The following is a 16,227-nucleotide window of genomic DNA, read 5'->3' as shown; positions in this document are numbered from 1 at the left end:
CGACATACCCCGACCGCCGACATGGCGTCCGTCGCCGCGGAGAGGACGGAGCTGAAGGAGGAAGGGATCATTGAGGCCGCGACCGAGCTGGCCCAGGACCCCCAATCCAAGGTCAACCCGGAAAAGATTGAGGAAGCCCTCGTCAAAGAGACTCAAGAAGCTGGTGGTGTAGCATACCAATTCGATCCCGATGCTTCGCCCGAGGCCAAGGCAGCAGCCGCTGAATCGGTAGGTCTCCCACGAGCAGGTCCAACGCGAGGACGCGAAAAAAAGCGATTGAGTTTCTCGATTGGAGGGACAATGCGCATAGGCTAATTGCAGCTTCTGATTTAGCGATTGCCGCCGGGCTTCCATCGTGATAATAAGCCAAAGGCCATGGCTGTGATTACGGACAAGGTAGGAGCTCCAGTTTTGGGTTCTCCCCCGCGCAGACTGCCTGCAGTTGGAATTGTTCGAAGCTTACGAGTTATATTCAGGATGACGGCAAAGCAGACTATGATCTCCCCCTCCACGCTCGGCTACTGCGATTCTGGCTGAGGAGGCCAATGCGACCGATGCAAAGGGCGGAAAGGTTCTGGACGAGGATTTGCGCTGGGCTCGCGACCGCACCGGGTGGGCGCCCAAGTTTCACGCCGAGAAGACCGAGGAGGAACAGGCCGAGGGCACGCTGCTCGACCACCAGGACTTCTTGGAGAGCCGGATACCCGATAAGTTCTTCGGCGATTGGTACCACAATGCCGCGATTATCGTATTTGCCTGTTTGAGCTCCTGGCTTATTGCGGCTCTGGGTGGTGGTGTGGGTTGGGTGTTGCTGGTGATGGCCGCCTGCAGCACGTACTACCGTACCTCTATTCGCCGAGTGCGCCGTAACTTCCGCGACGATATTAACCGTGAAATGTCCAAGCAGCGCTTGGAGACTGATACCGAGAGTCTCGAGTGGATCAACAGCTTCCTCGTCAAGTTCTGGCCCATTTATGCCCCCGTTCTGTGCGACACTATTATCAGCTCTGTCGATCAGGTTCTGAGCACCTCGACTCCTGCTTTCTTGGATAGTCTGCGTCTTAAGACCTTCATTCTCGGTACTAAGCCGCCCCGTCTCGAGCATGTCAAGACCTACCCCAAGACCGAGCCGGATACCGTTATCATGGACTGGAAGTTTAGTTTCACGCCTAATGATACCATGGATTTGACTGCGCGCCAGCTGAAGGACAAGATTAACCCCAAGATCGTTCTGGAAGTTCGTGTTGGTAAGGGTATGGTCAGCAAAGGTCTGGACGTTATTGTCGAGGACATGGCCTGCTCGGGTCTCATGCGCGTCAAGGTCAAGCTTCAGCTGCCGTTCCCCCACATCGAGCGCGTGGATGTCTGCTTCTTGAGCAAGCCCGAGATCGACTACGTCTGCAAGCCTCTTGGTGGTGACCACCTTGGCTTCGATATCAACTTTATCCCCGGTCTGGAGACCTTCATCAAGGATCAGATCCACAATAACCTGCAGCCCATGATGTACGACCCGAACGTTTTCCCCATTGAGATTGCCAAGATGCTTGCTGGAAACCCCGTCGACCAGGCTATCGGTGTGGTCGCTGTGACTCTGCACGGTGCTCAACAGCTCAAGAACCCGGACAAATTCTCTGGTACTCCCGACCCGTATGCGGTCGTGTCACTGAACAACCGTACCGAGCTGGGTCGTACAAAGATTGTGCACGATACCGACAGTCCGCGCTGGAACGAGACCATCTACGTTATAATTACCTCTTACGCCGACGCTTTGACCATTGTTCCCTACGATTGGAACGAGTACCGCAAGGATAAGGAGCTAGGTACCGCTACGTTTGCCCTTAGCAAGCTCGAGGAGGAACCCTCGCACGAGGGTATCTACCTGGAGGTCATGGCTAGCGGCCGTCACCGTGGTGCTGTCCAGGCTGATATCCGCTTCTTCCCCGTTCTCGAAGGCAGCAAGACGGAATCCGGCGAGACCGAACCCCCACCAGAGATGAACACCGGTATTGCCCAGTTCACCGTCGAGCAAGCCAAGGATCTGGATGGCAGCAAGAGTTTCGTCGGCAAGCTGAACCCGTACGCCGTTCTACTGCTCAACGGCAAGGAAATCCACGTTACCAACAAACTGAAGCGCACCAACAACCCCATCTTCCAGAATTCCTCCAAGGAGTTCCTCGTCACGGACCGCAAGAACGCCCGTCTGGGTCTGATCATCAAGGACGACCGCGATCTCTTGGGCGATCCCATTATCGGACGCTACCAGATCAAGATGAACGATATGATGAAGATGATGGAGCAGGGCAAGGACTGGTTCCACCTGCACGGTGTCAAGGAAGGTCGCGCCAAGCTCAAGTTGCAATGGAAGCCGGTCGATCTGAGCGGCGTTGCCGGTGGCGCTGGTTACATCGATCCCATCGGTGTGATGCGTTTCCACTTCAAGGGTGCCACGGATCTGCGTAACCTCGAAGCTATGGGTAAATCCGACCCTTATGCTCGTGTTATGCTCTCCGGTCTGACCCGCGGCCGTACCGTCACTTTCCGGAATAACCTCAACCCTACCTGGGACGAGGTCGTCTACGTACCTATTCGCAGTGCCCGCGAGAAGCTGGTCGTCGAGGTTATGGACGAAGAGAAGATCAACAAGGACCGCTCCCTCGGCTGGGTCGAGCTCAAGGCCGCTGATTTCGTTCGCGAGACTGAGAGCGGCGAGTATGAGATTGACGATGATAAGCAACCTACTACCTCGCCTCTGCGTTATGGTAAGGGTGCTTTCAAGGGCCACATTAACTACACCGTTTCCTTCTACCCGACCATCCCCGTGTCCAACCCTGAGGATGAAGCTGAGCAGGAGGAGCAAGAGGAGGGTGAACTTAACGGCGCGGATACGCCTCGCAAGAGCACCGACTCGAAGGTTCGGCCTGGACATTCTAAGGCCGCCAGCATTGATTCCAAAGCTGTGTCGAATGGTGCTGCGACTAATGGTGTTACCAATGGCGAGCCGACTACTAATGGTCGGGCTAGCCTGGAGACCAATGCTTCTCGTCCGTTGGCCCAGGACTCGGATGTCGCCTCTGTGCGGTCGATCAAGTCGATTCCCAAGATGGATCTTAGCAAGGAGGACCTTCCTAAACATGGTGAGACAATCTACAAGACCTTCAGTAAACGTTACAATGCTAACCCTTCCTACAGAATCCGGTTTCGTCGTGTTCAAGTTCCACCATGGCGAATTGGCTCACAGCAACGTTCAGCTCGAGGTTGTTATCGACGACTACTTGTTCCCCGCTTATACCTCGCCCAAGATTCACTCCAAGACTCTCAACTCTTCTGACATTGGCGAGGCTTTCGTTCGTGAACTTGAGTTCTCTAAGATGACTCTCCGCCTGGTTCACAAGAATGATCCCCACGAGTCGAGCGAGGAGAACACCGTCGCTAAGCTTACTGGAAACACTCTCACCACCCTGCAACACATCCTGTACGAGCCCAAGGAGCTGGTTCTTCGGTCCAACACTGGCGAAGTTAGCAAGATCACTGTCAGCGCTCGCTACATCCCCGTCCAGATGAAGCTCGACCCCAGGGAGAGCATCAACAACATGGGTAAACTGCAGGTCAAGGTTAACAAGGGTGTCAACCTGCCCATTGCCGACAGCAACGGCAAGAGTGATCCTTACTGTCGATTCTTCATTGGCGATGACGACAAACGGCACATCTTCAAGACTGAAGTTATCAAGAAGAACCTGAACCCAGTCTGGAACGAATCCTTCGACACCGAGATCAAGACACGTATTGACTCTAAATTCCGTGTCGAGGTTTGGGACTATGATCGTGGCGTTGGTGATGACCTTCTCGGTGAAGCCTTGATTGATCTCGCGCCCTTAGACCCCTTCCAGCCCCAAGAAGTCGTCCTCACCCTCATCAACCCATCTAAGGATGTCAAACCCCCTACCAACGGCCAACCAAGCACCATCCACCTGAACCTCCTCTTCAAGCCCGACTACGTGATGCGTCTGAGCCAAGGCTCAGCCACCTTCGTCGGTGGTATCGGCGGCAAGGTTGGCGGCACAGCCAAGACCATCGGCGGTGTCCCTCTCAAGGTCGGTGGAGCCGTCGTCGGCGGTGCTGCCCACGGTGCCACCTCCATCGGCGGCAAGATCTTCGGTCGCTTCCACAAGGACAAGCACGTCGACGACGACGCAGCCTCCGTCGCAAACAGCACCTTCGAAGACCCTACCAGTAACGGCGCACCCCTCGTCGACGCTACACGCAATACCCCCGCCGTAGCCCTCGACGGTACAAGCACCCCTCCCGCCCCTTCAACGCCCCAAAAGGAACACACCCGCAACCGCAGCACGGCCTCTATCTACGGTGACCGTCTGTCCGTGTTTGGTGGCGGTGCCCGCGGCGACGCGGGAACCGCCCATATCACCATCGTCTCCGCATCCGGCTTCTCCTCCTCGGCTAACCTGCGCGTCATCGTCCGCGTCCAGGGTAGCAAGGGCGGCAAGGAAGTCCACAAGACCAAGGCGCACAAGGCAGGCGACGACGCCGTGACCTACGATGAATCCTTCAAGGTGCCCAAGGTCACTGCCGGCTCGCAGTATCAAATCCGCGTCGTGGATCATTCAACCTTTGGCTCGGACGATGTCCTCGGTGAGGGCTTCTTCCTTGTTGCTGATCAGGGCTCTGAGGCCGGTCAGGATAAGGCTGTTAGTGTGGGATCGGGATCTGTCGTGATCCGGTCTAGTTTTGATGCGCCTGATGCTGGCCTCAGGCCTACTACGTCGCATTCTACGGCGGGTGGGGATGAGGGGGATAGTCCGGCGGGGAAGTTGCCCAGGAGGAGCTTTCTGAGTAAGAGGACTGTTAGTGGGGCGTGATTGGGGTGAGATAGGTTGTGTGAATGGAATGGGTTGGAATGGGTTGGAATGGGTTGGAATGGGTTGGAATGGGTTGGAATGGGTTGGAATGGATTGGATTGGGTGTGTTGGTTGGATTGGAAAGTCTATGAAAAGAAACTTATATGATTGTGATTGTGATTTGTCTACTCTGTTTGGAATAGTTGTTATGTGATATCCTTTTCTTTTTCTCCTTTTCTCTTTCTTTTCGTCTTTGCTTGTTTATCCCTCGTTTTTGTCTTATCTATGATATGCATTTTACCTGTTGGGTGTGATGTGATACATTACTCGGCTACCTATTTCTACGACCTAAGGGTTTTCACTGATTTCGTACCCAGTGGGCGTGTTAATGGATCTGCTGTATATTCTGCTTATCTTCGTGTGGACTGTACAGCCTCGAGGACGGGGATCCATCCTCTTCTTACCTGTGCAAATGGTCAGACGTGGAGTGTAGGCTGGTACTGTTAGCCTGCTTATGGCTTTCCCAAAAGCATAATATATAGAAATCAGCTTTGACTGAGTGAAATATCCGTATTACGCCTAATAGTCGATGACAAAGTAAAGAACCCTTGGTTACAGAAACGTGAGAATTTCGATTGTCTGGATTCGGGAGAATGGAATATCGCGGCAGATCCAAGCGTGGACGATGTCGATACTGATTGGTCGGTGTTTTCAGGATTGTACCTAATCTTATCGAGTGAGATCCATTCGAGCTGGTGAGATTGTTGATTGTCGGCGTGCTTGGGTGTAGATAGTGGCGCTGGCTGACCGTTTACCGATCTAGGCGGTTGCCACTATCTGCTGGACAGTCGGTCTCTTTTAACAGGGAATCAGGAAATATATCTGAACAGCCCTGCACTCGATATATCTAACAATAGGACAGGCTACTACTAGATACATAATCACGGACTTTCAAGCCTTGAAGGTCAAGGCCATCAGCTACTTAACCTGCGTTTTGCTTTTCTTTTTTTTTTCATCAAATATAGCCTATAGTACTCCGTATTAACCTACCCTAATCGCCACCCTACCCGCTAATCCGCGATGATCAATAAAATGGATACATAAAATAAAAATAATAAGGAAAATAAAAATAGGGGTCCAACCCAAATCTTTAACTTAGCTTGGCGGCCAGTCGCCAGTGGCTACGTTGCTTTATGTACAGTACATACCTACTTAAGGCTTCTCAAGTACGGAGTACTGCCTTGTCCTCCCGGCACATGGGCCCCCCTCGCCCATCGATTTGCCTAGAGCGGCTCTAAGCTCGAGCTCGAGCCCGACGATCCGATTTCAGATTCCAGATTCCTCTAAAACCTGGTTGCCTGCACAGCCCCGGAGCCGCTGCCCCCCCCCCCTTTTAAATGATTTAAATTTGCTTTGTGGAGGATAGTATTTTGTTTTTGTGTTGAGTGTTTGGATGATCGTCGTGATTTTCATTGGGATTACGACTGTCTCGATATATTGTATCTGGATGGGTTACTACCTCCAGTAACTTACTACAGTAAGAGAGAATGGACTGGAGTATAGTAGGCTGTACGAAGTATTTACAGTACTTAGATGCGGACTTGGTTTAGAAATTGTTCCGTACGACGGGAAGAGTCGGGTTTACAATTCCGCGTCAGGTTGATGGATACATCGTAGTTGAGATTGTGAAGTTGTACTTGGGGGGGGGGGGGGGGCGTTTACTGGGTGCAGAGATTTCCGGGGGTGTGTACTCCGTAGTTTGGTTGAGCGTTGACCGGGGGCGGATAGAGGTCCGGGTGATTAGGGCTTTTAGTATATATTTTGGAGGCGTAAGTGTTGATGTACTCGAAGCATTGAGAATGGATACAGTACCTAGATATATATTTGTGAAAAGCTTGGGGATAATGAGTTTCTTGTCGGTGAACTCGTTACCCGACCTTCAAGTTGCGGCGGACATGCATAGCGGTAGACTGAATATGAAACTTGTGCAGGAATGGTTTTGTCTATTTCAAACTGATAGCCTTGCGTGAGTATAGCGAGTCATTTTAATTGTTTGAGATCGCTTTTTTAATTTGGGAGTTTCATCGCCATCGTATACATACAATCTCTCGACAGTACTCCGTACTGTAGACTTCGATCTTTTCGATGTGGTTATGGTTGTTTCAATTCTAGATTTAATTCAAAGCGCCCGATTTCTTGGCAAATTACGTAGGGCGAGAAAATCAAGTTATTTCTGGCTGAAGTAGTTAGCAAATTGCAATCAATCATGGTCTGGTTGTTTGGTTTGGTGGAGGCTAATTTGCTGGCTGGCCCACATGGGCTGCATGGGTGTAGTGTTAACTAAAACATGTTAAGCAGAAGATGGCTTTAACTGGTGTAGGTTTCAAGGTCTGGTTGTAGTAGTAGTATGTACAGTAGTAGATACAGTAATGCCTTCACTACGGTAGGATGTTATAGTAGCTATCTTGAATATCCCGTAATATCTCCGAGTATAATGCGCATCGGTAATTCCAGTACTCTCCGTAGGTGGTAGGTGCAGTCAGTGCTCCCTATCTAGTTGTATATGTGAGATTCGTGTCGCCCTGCAATTTCACTCAAATTGAAGAGCCGCCAGGTCAGGTGAACGACTCGGTCGGCTTATCGATGGAGAAAAGAAAATCAAACCCAATCAAGTTCCGACGGAGACTGCATTCTGACTACTGTAGGGAGTACAGTACTGTGCATACATGCATATCCTATGGCTGTAGGAGGATATTCTTAGTACAAGAAAGAGAGACAGGGACAGGGAGATAAGGGCTTTCTTTATCAGGTGTGAAGTCCAGGGTCAATGTTCCAGACAAATATATTCCATAGTTCCGTAGAACACCTCACTACCGAATATACTCCGTATACGAGGGCGCGATACCGAATCGGCAAGCGCGCGCAAAAAGGGTCTCAAAGGTCTCGGATTCTCCGGTGTCTCCCTGAGGCAAAAGAAAAAAAAAACAAGGTTGCAAAGAGGACAACTTGTCCGAGCGAGGATCGCAACTGGCTTAGCCACCAGCAGAGGTGCAAGCGGACGACGGTGGGGCCGCGAATTTGGGGGGGGGGGGGGGCGTGCTTTGCTTTGGTGCCTCTCTCTGGATCCACTACCCGGTGGAGATGCACGAGCTGGGTCAGGCGAAAATGGGAATTAAAAAAAATGAATACGGAGGGATATGAGGGTCAGGGGAAGAAGAATCGGGATAGGGATAGGGGGGTGTCACTGTAGCGGGTGTTGGCCACTGGGCTGGCTACGGTAGTGTACGATATAATAAGCTAGGGAAAGGTCTGGAATCTTTGGATTTTGCCGTTCATTCTGGAACTTGGATGGAAGGTGGAATCTGGAATCTGGACAAGATGGAGCCTTGGACTACTAATATTATTAGTATTATTCTTTGTAGGCTCAAGGTTGGTCTGGTTTCTCCTTGTCCATGTTTATACTCCGTCCAACCCCCACGGGAGAGCGTTCTGCCCCTCTTGGGTTCTTTTGTTGGGCTGGATCATTCCCCCCCCTTTTTTGTTCTTTTCTAGGAAAGTTGGCAAGTCATTTTTATTTTGGGAAATCATACTGTGCTCTGTTCCGTACAGTAGTTGTCATAATTGAGGCATTATTGAGTATTGCGAGGTTATTCGTGGATAATAGGAGATGCCTATCGAGCTGAGATAGAAGCTATGTCTCAGCTTAGTACAGCCGTACCTATGGTTAGTCCTACAGTAAGCTGAGGATCTCGATCTTGATCACCGGGAGAAGAAGCCGAGAGTTCACTAATTAATTATCAATTATCTGACACTTGCACGGCCGTTGGGTTTAAGGTCCGACCCGTGGACGGAACTGCGAGTGCCAGTGGCTGGACGCTGACGACACCGGGAAGTAAGGAGGGCAGAGAAGAAAACGAGAATAAATAGGAGGAACTGGGTCTTGGACACTAATTATGGTAGCTCTGATGGAGAGTAGTACAGTCTCCATAGTACAGTATGGAGTACAGTAGTAGGGAGGTATTGTTAGGAGAACTAGAGTTCTATAGGAATGATGCCAATAAATATCACGTTACCCCCACCACCACTTCTTCTTCACCTCGACTCTCCTCCTCTCCCTCTCTCTCCTCCCTTTACTACTCCCCTCTCTCTCTTCTCTATACCTCTCAATTGATACTCCTCTTTGATCAATCGATCCAAACCCTCATCTGGTGAGTATTCTCCCCCTCCTTCTTCTCCCCCACCCCAGTTGCATTGTCCATCCACCCAATCCCCAGCCCGCCCCGTTGCCAATGACGGCAGCTTGTCGACATCCTGCAAGCCGCTTTTTTACCCGACTGATCGACACCAAATCTTGTGGCAATTCGGCCAACCCCTCCTTCTGTCTGAGTTTTTTTTTGCCTACGACGGGAGTTGCTCTTATATAAAAGATTGCCCCCTCCCCCATCTCCACCAGCTTTCTTTTGTTTACCTGTCATCGCTACTTGTCTCCGCTCCTAAAGCTAACGGGTTGCCACCCCTTTCAGAGCTCTCCTGCGATAACCCTTCTACCTCCTATCCTCTCTACCGTTTTCCTCCTCCATCACATACAATGGCCGCCAAGGCACTCCCTACCCACCTCCGCGCTCCTGCGAACGAGGCCTCTTCTGGCTTCGGTGGTAAGCACCATGGAAAGTCCCAGTCGCACATGGTAAGTCGAGACCGTCTGCACCGATCGCCGTACACCATTCGCCATACTTGATCTTGTTCTTCGTTCTTGCCGTTTTTTCTGGTTCCCCAAGCAGGAGACAGTCGGATCGCTCCTGCTCTTTCGTGAATAGCACCAGCTTGTCCGCTTGTTTACCTTTCGGAACGCCCTCCCAACCCTGTGGGCTACTTTGACCTCATGACTCGTTCCTGTTATTTTGCTCTTCCCCCCTTCTTACACTCCCATCCTTTTATCTCTCTCCCATTCTCTTTGTGCTGAGAACAATCTTGGCTTTCTGGTCCTTGCCATCTGTTCCTATCTGATTACCTCTCCCCCCTGGCGAAAATATGCATTCTGCGCCCCCTACCCCCCCCTCTTGTGCCGCCCCGCATCGTTTACCCTGATGAGGTGGCGGCTTCTTCTCAAGGACGAACACTGACCAAGGTCTCTTCCAACCAGGCTTTCGAAAATGCCTCCACCAGCGTCGCTGCCTCACAGATGCGCAATGCGCTGAACGCGCTCTCCGACTCCGTCACTGAGCCCAGTGAGAAGAAGCGTTTTGAGGCTGAGATGGACAACTTCTTCGCTCTCTTCCGCCGTTTCCTCAACGACAAGGCCAAGGGCAACGCTGTCAACTGGGACCGCATTGCCCCTCCCCAGCCCTCGCAGGTCGTGGGCTACGACGAGCTCGGTGCCGAGGCCTCGGTCGAGTTCCTCAACAAGCTGGCCGTCGTCAAGCTGAACGGTGGTCTCGGTACCTCCATGGGTTGCGTTGGTCCCAAGTCCGTCATTGAGGTCCGTGAGGGCATGTCCTTCCTGGATCTGTCCGTCCGTCAGATCGAGCACCTCAACCGCACCTTCAACGTCAACGTTCCCTTCGTTCTCATGAACTCCTTCAACACCGACCAGGACACTCAGTCCATCATCAAGAAGTACGAGGGCCACAATGTCGATATCATTACCTTCAACCAGTCCCGCTACCCCCGTATCATCAAGGACTCGCTTCTGCCTGCCCCCAAGAGCTTCGATGCTCCTCTCCAGGACTGGTACCCTCCCGGTCACGGTGACGTCTTCGAGTCTCTGTACAACTCTGGCACTCTCGACAAGCTGATCGAGCGTGGCATCGAGTACATCTTCCTGTCCAACGCTGACAACTTGGGTGCCGTTGTCGATCTCCGCATCCTGCAGCACATGGTTGACTCCAACGCCGAGTACATCATGGAGTTGACTGACAAGACCAAGGCTGACGTCAAGGGTGGTACCATCATTGACAACGACGGCAAGGTCCGTCTGCTCGAGATTGCTCAGGTCCCCAAGGAGCACGTCAACGAGTTCAAGTCCATCAAGAAGTTCAAGTACTTCAACACCAACAACATCTGGATGAACGTTCGCGCCATCAAGCGTGTCGTTGAGGAGAACGAGCTCGAGATGGAGATTATCGCCAACGAGAAGTCCATCCCCGCCGACAAGAAGGGTGAGGCCGACCAGGCCATCTACCAGCTGGAGACCGCCGTCGGTGCCGCCATCCGTCACTTCAAGAACGCCCACGGTGTGAACGTGCCCCGTCGCCGCTTCCTGCCCGTCAAGACTTGCTCCGATCTCATGGTTGTCAAGTCTGATCTGTACCGTCTGGAGCACGGCCAGCTGGTCATGGACCCCAACCGCTTCGGTGGCGTCCCCGTCATCAAGCTCGGCTCGGACTTCAAGAAGGTCTCCGACTTCCAGAAGCGCATTGCCTCTATTCCCCGCATTGTCGAGCTGGACCACCTGACCATCACTGGTGCCGTCAACTTGGGCCGCAACGTTACCCTGAAGGGCACAGTCATCATCGTGGCTACCGAGGGCAGCACCATCGATATTCCCCCAGGCTCCGTCCTGGAGAACTGCGTCGTGCAGGGCAGTCTCCGTATTCTGGAGCACTAAACGGGTGTGCGATTGATACTCTATTCTTAATTGTCTCGGTTATACTGGATGACTTTGTCCCGATACATCGACAAATTCGACCATATCTATGGTGGAAGTGATCGTTGTTGGTTGGAGAATGCGTCCAAAAACCGGGAATTTGTTCGTGTTGATTGTTTTTCCTGCTTCCTGGGAGGTGCATTCGTGGCTACGGGAATTCCTTGGAGTATGCAAAAGATGTGTGCTTGTATTACATTACAATTAATCCAGCGTCTTCGTTTTTTCTGTCCTTTTATTAATCGGCTGCATCGGGTTGGGACTGTGGTCTTTTTCTTATCTTCTTTCTTGTTCTCTCCCCCAAGTGCTACCTGTTTTGCCCTGGTCTCTCCGAGTCAATGCCATCCTGCCATCCAGCTATTCTGGTGAAATTATTATATTGTGCTTGTGATAGTAGACTTGATATTAAGGGTAATATTGTAGATTGGATTTGAGGTCGTATGACCTCGTGGATGGTGGTTGTGGAAGATGTCCGAGACTGGTCTCAGTGTGGGTCGTCATTGTGGACATGGCGAGAGCTATTTATGGAGTGGTTGATTATTCTGGGATAGATGTAGTAGTAGTATGTACTGTACGGAGGATCTAGTGAGTTGTACTGGCTGGAGTCCGGATTACTAGTTAGAGGCACTTGTTTCAGCCCTACTCCAGCTGGACCCTTGTTTAGGTTCCGAAGTTAGTGCTACTAATAGTAGTAGCTGAGTAGGGATGCCCTCTCTAACGGTGTCCATTCTACTACTCTATTCCGATCCCGTCTCACAGACTACCGAGTGAGGTAGCATGTTGACTCGGGTAGTTCTACTATGGTACTTCTATACTGTACTCGAATACTCGTTTTGTACCCTTTCTAGATACAGTACTATGCTTCTGTTTATCACGTGAAGTCCGGTACTTGATCCCGAACAATCACCGACGCGCCACAAGTGTCCCTTACCCGGTTTCCACCCTAGTGCAGTAGCTACTACCCAGCTATGTAGCTATAAAGCTCAGTCATCCAAGCTACAAAAGTCCTTAGACAATACTCTTGATTATGTACATATGTACATCTTGGCTCCGAGAATTTACCGTACTTGGTTGGGCTGGCTTAAGGGCTACGGTCCGGTTTACGGGTGGCTCTGATCAGTCCTTGATTGGATAGGCGGGTACAACTTCCTGATGACTTCAATTCCACGTCGATCTGTCAGGGGTTTGTTGTAATGGCTTGCAATGGCGGGTTGGGATGGGCCGGACTGGACTCTTGGGTATGTGTCACGATAATGTAACTGCTTTTTCTTGGGGGTTGTGATTTATTTGGTGAGGCGAATTTGTTCTTTTATAGGGAGTTAGGAACCTACTTTACTCTAGTTGTAGACGGACATGCTTTGACCTTGTTTTTTGTGTCCTACGTCAAGTCGAATTACTGGCTTTGGTGCAGGGCTGATGTCTGCACTACTTGGCTGGTTAATTTGGCTAGTTAACTACAGGACTACCGTCGAGGTTTTCTCCATTTGCAAGGCCCGCTACTACTATTGCTACTTCTACACCTCCCCTCCGGTCTCTGCTCTACAAGCCTCACCAATACTGGCGGTGGTCATGTCGCCTCGTCTATCTTGTGGCTACTCGCATACCCAACGCCTCTCGCCTCCGTCGTCATTGGCCTGGGTGTAATGCCTCCCGCCTGCGACAGCCACCCTGTTTAAAATCGATTTATATCTGCGGTTATGATTGCCGTCATTGACGCGAAGGTCTTGTACATTGAAATCGAAGGCGCCGGTTGCATTTGAACTGCTGTATAGTGCAGTGATAGGACGACGGCGAGGTATATACTCATTTGAACATACTAATACGCATACATCGATACGAGAGCACATACAACATACGAATATACGCCTACGTTTACAGGGATTTTTAATCGCCCGCCATGACCGATCAACGCCAAATCGTACCAGGTCCATCGCCGACTTCTAATCATGATGGTCCACATCGCAAAGAGGCGAAGCCTTCATCTTCGGCGACGTCGAGTTCGAGTGCTTCGTGGAAGAGGAGGGTTTCTACTGCTTGTCTTGCGTGCAAGAAGTCCAAGCGGAAGGTTGGTCCAAACCATCTACAAATTTACAAGCCCTCCTTAAATCTACACGATAAATCATACTAACAGTCTTTCCTGAATAGTGTTCCGGCACCCCACCGTGCGAAAACTGCCGCACCTTCCAACGAGTCTGTATATTCGACGAATCCCTCGACCAACGCCGCCGCGTCGCCGCAAAACGCACAGCCGACGAACTCTCCTACCACCGCGACCTGCTAAACGACATCTTCAAACTAGTCCGTGAAGCCGACGAACGCAAAGCCCTCGACCTCCTCGAAATAATCCGCCACAACGCCTCCCCCGACGAAATCCGCACCTTCATCAACAACACCCTCTCCACGCTCGACACGACAACCAGCCGAACCTCGGCCCAGGCTGCGGCTAAATTGGAGGATATGAAGAATCTGATTAACGTGGAAGGCACGACGCCCGCGTTTAGGAGGAAGGTTATGGATATTCACTATCTTTGCGATGAGGCGCCGATTAATGTACCCGCGCAGCCGTGGACGGAGGTTACCAGGGATAGGGATCTGGTTTCGCATTTGGTGTCGCTTTATTTTACGTGGGATTATCCGTTTAATTCGTTTTTGGATGAGGGGGTGTTTTTGAAACATATGGCGACTGCGGATTTGGGGAGTCAGTTTTGTAGTCCGTTTTTGGTGAATGCTTTGTTGAGTAATGCTTGTGTGGGTATTGACTTGCGTCCTGTCCTGGTTTTGTGTGTGTTATGGGTGTGCATATCGCTAACGGTGTGGCGGTTTGCAGTACTTTTCTGAATTCTCTGAGGCTTATGTTGTTCCTGGGGATATCTCGTCCAAGGGATGTGATTTCCTTGCTGAGGCTGAGCGGTTGAAGGGTGAGTTGCCTATGCAGCCGAGTTTGGCCTCGTTGCAGGGCACGCTTCTTATGTATGAAAGGTATGTTGGAATATCTGGGGAGTTCGATTGTGAATATCAGTCTGACGATAATGATAGATACTCGATGTCCCGCACAGATGACTTGGGCTATATGATGCTCCATGAAGCTATTCGCATGGGCGAATCGCTTGGCCTTGTAGGAAATACGGGCCCGAGAATGACCTCGGAGCAATTGTCAGAGGATATGGATTCCTCGTGCAGACGTACAGCTTGGGGACTGTTTAATGTGGATACGTAAGTATGATCAAGCTTATAAACTGTACTTGTCTAATAACGTGATCGCTTTCCAGGATGGTCCATACTGGCTTCCTCCGATCCAGTCTCATCAACCACGTCAATATGCCACGTATCGACCGTGATCATCTTGAAGATCAGTCTCTGTGGATGCCGTACCCTTCGCATCGAGATACGAGACCCTCATATTTGAGTGTCTACTTCGACGAGGCGTGTAATTTGTCGACGATTTCCCGTGATATCTCGCGGAGTATGTTTGCAGGTGAAAATACTGTGTTGGAGCCGCTGCAACGACAGAGTCGCGATGCGTTGTATGAACGATTGAAACGATGGGACGAGCTGTTACCGGAGATTTTTGATTGGGAAAAGGTGGCGCCGCATGTTATTCTTTTGAAGTCAGTACTAGAGTATCCACCCTCTACGAAAGTTCTCGCTAACCGGTTACAGAATGCGGTATAATGCCTTGATCATCAACCTATTCAGTTGTATCTCCGGGAATGGACATTCGCGGACTACGACAGAGGGACCTAAAACACCCGAAAGTCCTTCGAGACAAACTCCCGAGCCAGCCTCGAAATACAACGCATGGGAACTCGCCCAAACGGCAGCCCGCAACATCGCCACACTGACACGTCTCCATCGTCGCGAATTCGGCGTTAGTCGAGCGCATCATTTTGCCATGTACGCGATCAATCTCGCCCTCTTCACAATGCTAGAACAAGACTCCTTCGATGTACTGGACCGGGATTTCTTATCACTCGCCAGCGCATTCTCCATCGTGGCGAGTCGCTCAGCACTCGGCAGGAACCTATTCCATATCTTCCGTCAGTCTGTACGGGCCAAGGCGCAGGGCAGTCGTCTTCGTGATGCGTGTTCTATTCCGGACGAGTTGAAGGATTTATTTGATGAGGAGTCTTCGGCTAAAGGGCATCGTCGGTTTGATGAGTATGCAGATGGTCTGGAGAAGCTTAATCAGGATGAAAGGTATCATGGAATTACGGGTGGGGAGGGACAGAGTTTGCAGGAGTATCCTGGGTTGGGATTGTCGGATATGTTGGATCGGTATGAGAGTTTGAGTTTGGGGAAGGATGATGTTTTTTGTGAGAGGAAGAAGGGTACATGAACAAGTATAATAGAACTATAATATACTGAATATACTGTATAGATTGTCCCTTGAGGATAAATGTAACAAGTATGGAGTTGTGATAGTCCTGTTTCGACTGTTCGGCTATGATGCCACCTTGAGTAGGGGTCCGTCGTGATTTGTATAATATCCAGACGATCAATGATCATTTTCAGCATCCTCGAATTGATTGATCTATCTGACACCGCTCATCCAACAGATTCGAGCAACTAAAGAGGAGCTTCTGACGTCAAGGTAGTTTAGCTTCGGCCTCTCAGCGGCTTTCACGGGGTGATCCGCCACCTCTCCACCACATCCAGTACACATGAGATCCACATTTTGCAATTCCATTGGCTCCTCCTGGGGTTACCATTCATTCCCCTTCATGCTAGGTC

The 16,227-nt window shown here is 50.9% G+C and overlaps 3 protein-coding genes across 3 annotated transcripts; all 3 read left to right on the top strand.

Moving 5' to 3' along the window:
* Nucleotides 1–21: 21 nt before the first annotated feature.
* On the top strand, nucleotides 22–4,874 carry N7496_000216 (uncharacterized protein; the record flags this gene model as incomplete). Its single annotated transcript, XM_056693147.1, has 4 exons — nucleotides 22–228; nucleotides 334–396; nucleotides 539–3,134; nucleotides 3,190–4,874. 4 exons carry the CDS (start codon nucleotides 22–24, stop codon nucleotides 4,872–4,874), a joined length of 4,551 nt encoding a protein of 1,516 aa, XP_056559876.1.
* A 4,567-nt stretch (nucleotides 4,875–9,441) lies between these two features.
* Nucleotides 9,442–11,460, top strand: ugp1 (UTP glucose-1-phosphate uridylyltransferase; the record flags this gene model as incomplete). Its single annotated transcript, XM_056693146.1, has 2 exons — nucleotides 9,442–9,540; nucleotides 9,997–11,460. The coding sequence occupies 2 exons, from the start codon at nucleotides 9,442–9,444 to the stop codon at nucleotides 11,458–11,460; spliced, it is 1,563 nt and encodes a 520-aa protein (XP_056559875.1).
* Nucleotides 11,461–13,393: 1,933 nt separating this feature from the next.
* On the top strand, nucleotides 13,394–15,832 carry N7496_000214 (uncharacterized protein; the record flags this gene model as incomplete). Its single annotated transcript, XM_056693145.1, has 6 exons — nucleotides 13,394–13,561; nucleotides 13,642–14,244; nucleotides 14,324–14,475; nucleotides 14,533–14,709; nucleotides 14,766–15,104; nucleotides 15,157–15,832. The coding sequence occupies 6 exons, from the start codon at nucleotides 13,394–13,396 to the stop codon at nucleotides 15,830–15,832; spliced, it is 2,115 nt and encodes a 704-aa protein (XP_056559874.1).
* Between the last annotated feature and the right edge of the window lie 395 nt (nucleotides 15,833–16,227).

Source organism: Penicillium cataractarum (genome assembly GCF_028827025.1).
Source record: "Penicillium cataractarum strain IBT 29864 chromosome Unknown utg000001l, whole genome shotgun sequence".
Lineage (NCBI taxonomy): Eukaryota > Fungi > Ascomycota > Eurotiomycetes > Eurotiales > Aspergillaceae > Penicillium > Penicillium cataractarum.
This window is presented reverse-complemented; position numbering and strand designations above follow the sequence as displayed.